Source organism: Hevea brasiliensis, chromosome 6, assembly GCF_030052815.1.
Source record: "Hevea brasiliensis isolate MT/VB/25A 57/8 chromosome 6, ASM3005281v1, whole genome shotgun sequence".
Lineage (NCBI taxonomy): Eukaryota > Viridiplantae > Streptophyta > Magnoliopsida > Malpighiales > Euphorbiaceae > Hevea > Hevea brasiliensis.
This window is the reverse complement of record NC_079498.1, coordinates 90,812,236-90,821,494: the sequence shown is the minus strand read 5'-3', so window position 1 is coordinate 90,821,494 and position 9,259 is coordinate 90,812,236. Positions and strand designations below refer to the sequence as shown.

General features: G+C 36.9%; 1 protein-coding gene across 1 annotated transcript; it reads right to left on the bottom strand.

Moving 5' to 3' along the window:
- Positions 1 to 2,748: 2,748 nt before the first annotated feature.
- Positions 2,749 to 7,827, bottom strand: LOC110657267 (beta-galactosidase 13). The gene is made up of 19 exons (XM_058148626.1): positions 7,273 to 7,827; positions 7,081 to 7,176; positions 6,864 to 6,976; positions 6,702 to 6,768; positions 6,483 to 6,575; positions 6,245 to 6,388; positions 6,021 to 6,115; positions 5,745 to 5,850; positions 5,568 to 5,652; positions 5,364 to 5,482; positions 5,087 to 5,254; positions 4,826 to 5,001; positions 4,611 to 4,720; positions 4,367 to 4,476; positions 4,172 to 4,279; positions 3,940 to 4,047; positions 3,676 to 3,821; positions 3,232 to 3,577; positions 2,749 to 3,123 (listed from the first exon to the last, which is right to left on the bottom strand). The coding sequence occupies exons 1-19, from the start codon at positions 7,450 to 7,452 to the stop codon at positions 3,007 to 3,009; spliced, it is 2,487 nt and encodes an 828-aa protein (XP_058004609.1). The 5' UTR covers positions 7,453 to 7,827; the 3' UTR covers positions 2,749 to 3,006.
- Positions 7,828 to 9,259: the final 1,432 nt, after the last annotated feature.

Here is a 9,259-nt window from a genome sequence, read left to right as displayed (position 1 = left end):
TCTTGTATGGTTACCTTGTAAAGGTAAGTTGTGTACTAAACAATTTCTAAGCTCAATCAACATTATTCCTCAAATCCAGAATCTCTGCCCATTATGCCAAAATGCTTCTGAATTGGTATCTGTGTCTTTTTCTGCATTGCGAAGCCTCCTGGAGGGTTTGGTGTTGGTTTCACAAATGGTTCGGTGTCAGCCTTTGCCTTCCTTCTTCTATTCTAAGCCTTTTTCAAGGAATGGAAATTTCTTTGTTATGGAAAATTTTAGTCCATGTTCTGGATGTGTTTATTTTATGCAATCACTTGGTCCTTGTGGTTTGCTAGGAATGATAAAGTCTTCAACAGTAAAGATTCATTAACTTTTAACCTGTGTTTAATTATCCTTTTTAGCTGGCATCATGGATAAAGGCTCTGGACACTAAGTTCTCTTTGGCTATGATCTTTTGATCTCTTTAGCTGCAACAAAGTCTTGGTCTATTGCTATTAAAAATTAAAACTTTAGTCACACAGTCCCTCCTTCCTCGGTGCTACAAATGGAACTTTGACGGTTCATCAATCGAAAAACCTACTAGAGGCGGAGTTAGCGGTGTCCTTTGTAACCTTAATGGGAAATTCCTTTGTGTTTTCTCTTGCTATGTGGGTATTTTGGACTTAAATACTATTGAACTTCTTGCAATTTCCAAGGCTCTCTAGCTTTGCTCTTTTTTAAATAACTCTCTAGCTTTGCTCTTTTTTAATAACTTCTCATCTGATGTTGATCTATTGTTCATTGAATCTGACTTCCAAAATGCTGTTTCCTAGGTTCTTAAGCTAGACTCTGCACCTTGGTTGCTTTATTTTCCGTTGCATATATATTTTTTTTTAAAATCAAAATTTTTACTAAATTAAACTCTAGGAAAAACTTACCATTAGCAGACCTAGCTATACTCTGGTCAATAGACCTCCTTTGTACACCCATCCTATGACATGATATGCTAAGTAAAAAAATCTGGAGACAAATAAACTATCCAAAAAACCAGCAACAATCTGAACCAAACAACTAAGGAAAGTAAAAACTCAAGTACAAAACAAGTTATAGGCTAAATAAAACCTGTAGATACAACCAAAAAACCAACAGCAATACAAGCCAAACAAACTGAAGGAAGCAAGAATCTTAGGCATAAAAACAAACCCATAGCAGCCATCCAATGCCAAGCAAATGGCTCGTGATTTAAAAGTGACATAGCAAGGCGAAGGAAGCATCCATCAAAGCTGCAATGAAGAAGGATATCAAAGCTACTACACAACACACAAAAAGCACTCAACCTGGGAGGTTTAAAACCAAAAAAACTCCAGTTTTTAGAGAAAAGCTATAAAATCTTCGCTACGATGAAGTCCTTTTACTAAGCAATTCGCTGAACCATTAGTTTCTTGTGGAATATGTAAGAAGACTATCGAAGGCAAGAACTTTAATCCTTCAAGAATGTAATTAAGGATTGACGATAATCTCCAAGGGGCCTTGTCCGGGTTATTAATCTAAGAGATGGCATTTGACGAATCAGATTCAAAATAAATCATTTGAATAGAGGAGAAGAGATCTTGCTTAGACTGATATCAAATAAAGTTCCCACTCGAGTCCCTAAGGATACCACCAATTCTAGAGCTTCTCGAATTACCAATGGATGATCCATCAACATTCCATTTTAGGTAGCCTAAGGGGGGGGGGGGGGGGGGGGGGGTGGGGGGGGGTTGTGGTGGGGTTGGGGAGAGAGAGAGGGTGTAGGGGGAGCATTCCAATCGACGTCCAAGATTTAATAGAATAAATTGATATTAAGAGGTCTAAACCCGACAAGGGGAAGGAAACATCAATTAACAAACTTGGAGTGAACAAATCTGATTACTTCATTAATTGCTTGGATCTAGATCGGATGTCCAGGAATAGTTGTAGTCTTCAGGCCTGCTAACTTAAAGATTTCTATCTGTTTACCTGTTATTTTTTGGGCCTTCATCCCTTGCTTGTTGATGTTATATTGGCTGTTGCACCTTCCTCAAGCATCTTATCTCATGTGCATCATTGATTGGTTAGTTGGTTTTGACTTATTTTATTCTACTGCTCCTACTTGCTGAATACCATTGACAAGGTGGTCTTGTTTGGGACACTGCTACTGCATTTTTGAATAATTACCTACTGTCAAAATATCATAATCTTGTTGATGTGATCTCTTTGCAGCTTTTCAATGACTTTGGTTTGTGCCACCTCATTTATCTTAAAAGTTGGCTGCTGTTTTGTCATACTAGCAATGCTGTTGTCCTGCCTTGGTTATGTTCTTAGTTTTTCTGTTGAACTTTCTGCTATTTTGTTCTACCATCATGATCTTGGTGTTTTAATTTTCTTGGTGTCTTGGTTATACTCTTGCTAGATTTTTTCAATTGGCATATTTTGCTCTAGGATGGTTTTCTTGAGGAGGCCTATTGACTAGGGATTAATCAAGTGACATATGCTAACTTTTCCTATTCTCTTTAAATTAATAAAATTTTGATTGTAAAAAAAAGTGATCCTGTCTTGATAAAGTTGTGAAAAGTTTGCTAAGGTTGGTATTGACCAAATAGCTAGTGTTCTATTTGAGTGTTTCTTGTATATATTTAGTAAAAAAAAAAATAATGAATTGTTGCTCATCTTTTTTTACCCAAAATTTAAGTTGATAAGAAAAGGATATTAACCGCTAAGAACTAATCTTAACAAAATTGAAGGTGAATCTAGAATTACAATAAAAAGGAAAAAGAAACGAAAGGATTCATAGCCGGTAAAAAAAAGTTATATGAAGAAACTACAACTACCTGAGACAAAACAATCCGTTCTCAATTTTAATAAGAGATTTGAATAAAGAAAAGGTGAATACAAATCATGAGTTTGAATGTCTTGTAGAGACAAAAATTCTGTATTTTGCTTGGTCCTTAACCAGCATAATGCTCCATTTACCTCATTCAGACTCATGATTACAATATATAACACATCTGATGTTCTCTAATTCATCTAGCCGCACTTCACCTGGATGGCGAGTGTCTTTTGAATATCTGGGCAAGCATCATTATTCTTGTCGAAGAGCTCTCTCTCAATAGGAATGCTACAAGAAGTTTTTCCAGAGCAATGCTGCTCAAAATTGATATAAGGCCCATCAGGTTCTTGGGTCAGAGGAAAAAAAAAATAGGCAAAAAAAAAAAAATAATAATAAAAGACCAAGTAGGGAGCAGGAATTACCTGTTCGACAACCTGCTTGGAAAGAGGAGATGTGCAATTTCCAAGACTAAACCCTCCACAAGCGCCGTAAGGATCACCGAAGCTTGAAAACTCCACTGCGATAATCTTCTTGTGGTTTGGACACTTGAGGTGAGCTGATGGTCGCACATCATCAACTACAGTTTTAAACTTGTCATCTTTCCTCTCCCATGATTTTACATTGGGTGGATGATACTCTGTTATGAAACTACAGATTGTATCTCTATTCACAAGTAGAATCTCTATCTTTTCAGGGTTGGCCTGCTCCTCCTCCAGTACTACTATGAGGTTATCCTTTGGCTTCATATAAGATCTCGGGATGTGGTACCTGCAGGTTTTTATAAGTTTAGGTCCAAGAAATCTCGGTTCCTTTTTATACCTTGAAGATCTATTCTACATGTATAATTAAGTAGTGATTTTACTTACTCAGATTGTGTTGGCTGACCAAGAGGGGAGACGTAAGACATCCAGTAACGGCCAATGCTCTGACCATTAATCCAAATCATGCCCTTTTTCATACCAGTCATACGGACAGCAACTGGCTCGTTTCCTTCAGGGGCATCAAAAGAAGCCTGTTAACAGGAGATCACAAGGCCTATTTGAGTACCCAATAGATGATTCTTTGCCATGTAGCATCAAATTATTCAGAAATTCAAGTATTGATGTTGGTGATATATGAATGCCAATTACCTTGTACCATGAGACTGGAGGACCTTCTCCTTGTGGAACTTCTTTCCAGGTTACCTTCTTTGATCCTTCTTCAGTGTACCATTGACCCTTCTCTCCAGTCAAGCCAACCTGCAAGGTGGGCACGATGTCACTTTAATTAGCCATTCACTATATTAGACCATTAAGCTGGAAATTTAATTTCTTCAATGAACTTAATTGAACAGATTCATTCTGTATGGTTAGCTTATTACACCTCATGACCCCAACCATTTGCATCCAAATCCAGTGTTCCAGTGTTCAAACCCAAGATTGTTACACCTCGAGGCCCAGCAAACCTATGCTCCATATAGGCTCCGCTATCCTTAATTCATAAGGAGAAACTGTCAGTTTCAACTGCAAAATTCATCATTGAAATCCAAAAATTATGATTCTTCTGATAGCTTCTTACAGGTAGTCCAACTAGAGAGCCCAAGAGTGTAATGGTATTAACACCAGGCTTCAATTCCACAGGTTTCTGTAGGACAAAACTCTTCTCAATTTGGCTTCCATGAGCCGATCCTGAAAACAATTAGCATAATTACCTAAAGACATGGAATGCTCTCGTAAATTGATATAAAAATCTTCCATTATAGGAACTCAAATGCGATCGGAAATTTTATTATATCGCAACATGTGAATGTGGAGGTTCTTACCTACAAATTGACCATTCACAAAAGCAACCATTGCATGGCCAAGACTTGCAACCCTTAAAACTGGGAGAATATCTTTTCGCACAGACAAGTCCCGCGGATTCAGTACTAGGCTGGAATGAGAATTAAACTTACAAGTTAGATTTCTGTAATAATTTCTCAAGAAGAAGATAGAAAGAATGTGAAGGTAACAGTTCGAACTCAAGAACTGCACTTACACTGTGGTGTACCAAGCATAGTCAGTGACGTCTTTGGTCAAGCCATAGAGCTCCATTGGGATCTTGGATGTTACTTTAAGTTGGGTTGGAATGGCTTCTGATATCATATGCCATTTCAATTTCTTGTTTGCTGTGTTGGATCTTACAAAATTCCTTGCATTGTGTTGTGACACAACCTTATTTGCATAACCAGGACCAAGTCTTTCAACGAAAATTCAATCCAAGGAAACCGGAAAGCTAACAAATGATTAAGAACAATACCGTCATAGTGTTATAAACCACGGTCTTGCAATCAGGAAGGACGCTAATGGAACGCGGAGGCAGGTAGAATTCTCGACCCCTGAACTTAACAGTCTGTCCTTTTCTTGTGTCGTTGTTTGTCAAGAAAGCAGCACAGAGTTTCGTTTCGGGTTGCTCATAAAACCGAGCCTGTATATAGAGGAACAGTTTCAGCACAAGTAAATAATCTGCACTTCTCATTGAAATGAATGGGATTCTTTTAAAATGGTAGTCTGTTAAATTCCACTTTGATAGTCACCTCAAGATCATCACTCAATCTTTCGACACCAGGTGTGCCCCAAAGCAAAGCCTTCTTGGTTAGTCTTAGAGCCCTGTGCAAGTCCTTGAGGTGACCATATTTTGGTTGCCTCAGTAAACCTGAAACAAAAGAAACAAAAGAAAGGAAGACCAGTAAATATTTAAAGGACTCTTGCAGTAATTGAGATTTCGATATCAATCCTACCATATTCATCGAGAGGTGCTTCATCATAGTAGCGAGTTGTCACAAATGAGGCAGCAGTTCTATCTAAGTTCGTCCCACCATGGTACTGCAGAGCCAGAAGGATTAGCACATTATACAAAATGAATATATCCCAAAAAATGATAGGACGATATCAGAAAGATTTTAGTATTTTCCCACCATATAGTAGTTCACTAGAGACCCATTCTTGGAGAACCATCGTGCTACTGAAAATGCAATATCTTCTGCTGCTCTTTGAGAAGGTGGGTCTCCAAATACTCTAAACCTGTAATGACATTTTTGTCAGGTCTAAAATACTTTGTTAGAGAGATTGGTTGGTCCGGACTTCTAATGTCAGGAGTGGTTCAATTCGGGAAGGGTGAAAGAACACCCCTTGTTGCAGGATTCAAGCCTGCTGAAAAAAAAAAAGAAAACAATATATGGAAGTAGACCTACTGAGCAGTCCAGTTCTCGGTCCACAGAGAAGGCTTGTTGGGATTGTTGGGGCCCGTAAATGTATCTCCGCAGTGCCTTCCATTGCACGTGTTGATCTGCAGAATAAAGCGTGTGCCTCTTATAAAATCATAATATAAATTGTTCTTGAATGCTTTCATTCTTCCAATTTCACAGATTAGTATTCTGGGTTCCTCATCTTATTAAAGAAGAGTAATTAAGCTTACCACTTCACCAGGAGCGTCCTTTTGTTTGCACATGACCCACGGAACTCCTACTTGAAGACCTAGAGCAAAATTTCCTGCCCACTGAACATATTTATCTCCCAATTCTCTATATGCAAGTTGGACAGTGTTGTACTCATTTTCGATCTGCATTACAATATAACGTAGGAATGGGATGAGTTTTACCAGTAAAAAGAAAAAGAAATGTGGGATAGGGCTATGAAATGGAGTGGAACCAAACCTGAGCCAAGACGATAGGGCCTCCTTGCGGTGCAAATAACTTCTCTTCTTTCATCTTATCGATAACCAACTTGATGAATTTCTCCATGTGATTCTGTAAAATGCTTTTTAAGTTTTGATTAGATGACTTTCTTGACTATTACATGAAATTTACTGAAAAAAAAAGGAGCCCGGGAGGGGGGTGTTTGGGAATCCCTTTTCGGATGGGTTATATTATTACCATGAACGGTTCATTATAAGAACGGAAAATGATGTCTGGAACCTCTCTTAACCAATATGGAAGTCCACTACAAGTTCACAGTGCAAAACAAGAATATATAAGAGAATAAAAACAGATCAGAACTGATAACAAATTAAGAAGAGAGAAGAGGAAGAGTTATACCCGTGGTTCCATTCAGCCTGGATGAATGGTCCGAGCCTGAGAGTTGCATACATACCGTGCTTGCCAATCATCTTGATGAATTTCACCAAGTCAAATCGCCCTTCAAAATTGTACTGCAACAGAAACAAGAGCCACAGTTAGCCAATTTGTTTTCTACAAATACAAAGGTAGAATTCAAGATAATTTTCTTTACACAAGGACCATATAATTACAATACCTTGCCTTGCACAGGCTCATGAATGTTCCAAAAAACGTAAGTTTGGATCACATTTAAACCTCCATGCTTGGCCTTTGAGATCAGTTCCGGCCACATCTGAAACCCAATTCAAAGAAAAGATATTAGTTCATCTATTCATTAAAATCCCACAACACAAAATCGAAAATGCATAAAAAGTTGTATATGCATTACTTCTGGGGTGCTACGAGGGTAATGGATGGAGCCAGAGAAGAGAAGCTCTCTTTTTCCATCGATGATTAAGGATCTTCCATCATAACTCACTTCCACTGACTTGTCTCCGTCGGCAATAGTTGAAGAAACGAATAAAGAAAAAATGGCCATAACCAAAAGGCCATGTCTAGCTAAGGTCATCTTCGCCACTCTTCCACAAGAAACTCACAAATGCTATGGTCACAATAGAAGCATGTATAAAACGAGAAAAAAAGGTAAAGTTGTGCCGGATCAAAAAAAATATAGGTGAAGATGTATCGTTGAGTCAAAAATGGGCTCTCTCTCCTGTTATGCTTGAAAGGAGGAGTTACCCAGCAGTTGAAAAATGCACGTTTTCATGTATAGTGAATCATAAATGAGAAGAAAGCGGTAAATTTAGGGTCTTAGTACAAAACTCGGAAATCGTAAGTTGTGTACATTGCTGGTTGAGCGATTCCTATTCAAAATCTTTGGCTTGCTAGCTATTCTTGGGAAGTTGGGTAAGGGGAAGAGAGAGAGAGAGAGAGAGAGAGAGAGAGAGAGAGAGAGAGATTGGCTTGAATTGGCTGTCAACCATGCAGCTGAAACTGTAAACCAAAACATCAAAACTAGCGCGTAAGTCTAGAATTGTGGATTATTTGCTTTGCTGTAAGCTATAATACAACAATATACTCTAGTTAATTATTCTAATCCTCGCTCACTTTTACACTTATTTTCATTGTTATTGCTTCAGCTTATCATAATTTGATCACTAAAATTTACATTTGATTCCAATTAAAATAATTTAAATTAATTTCAGTGTGAAATCCATGGACAATTTAATGTGGCATTCTATTCAAGACTAACTTTTGTAGAGGAAATTAAAATTCTTTAATATATTTTTGATCTGTCATTTTTTAGTTTTACAAAATATGACCTCATAATGCAAAATTCTTAATGAAATTCTTGTCAGAATCTAAATAAAATTAGATGTATCCTAATTGCAAAAACTAATAATTAGTGATCAAATTATGATAATTAATGTTTTAAGTACGTACAATACTAGGCACCAACCATTTCACAAATTAAGATCTTTATTTAACAAATCATACCTTGATCGATTTTCTTAGTTCCTTAAAAACTAGGTGATTGAATGGCGATTTCCAGCATCATTTCATTTTGAGTTGCATGTATCATTTGTAAACTCAATCAATTATTAGATTTAAAATTTCAACTCATATTAGAGATTTCATAAAGTACCGTGCATCATGATTTGCAATGTCAGTTTAGAGGGATGTATGGATTGAGGGAGAACCACTTATGCCAATCGCGCCATTCATTTTGCCCTCTTATGAGGGATGATTGTGAAAAACATCTGTCTCCATGATTTGAGATTTGGGAATTTCCGCTATATACTTTAATTTATTTTCTTTTAATTAATTAATTTTTAAAAGTAATTAATTAAAAGAAGCCTCTATTACCACAGCAAAAAAAAAAAAAAAAAAAAACTAATGACAAAAAATAGTCAATTAATTAGTCAAATCCTCTCCCTTAAATTGGAGTTTTCTCCTAAGCTAGGTCTCTAGGTTCTTTTCACTTCATTTTTTTTATTTAAGTTCTCGAATTGTCATGTGCATTTTCTTCCTTTTCTCTTCCTTGTAAAGTTCCTATTTTGTGTTGCTTCCGAATCTCTTTGTTTTGAATTACTGTACTAGGTTATTGGATGCCTCACGAATTGCAAACATTTAAAAAAAAAAAATAAAAAATCTCTCTCATGGCTGAGGGGTGGAGTATGTAGACCCTTATTTTTGGTACTCTTTAAGGCATTTGCAAATATGAGGTTGTGAGACCTAGTGATGAGAATTCTGAAATATTTCAAGGCTCTTATGAATACTGAAAGCGATGAATAAGTTGTTTCTTATAAATTGGGTTGTGGGAATAATAATACAAATAACAGAATTGCATAAAAAAAATAATCAAATAATAAGCT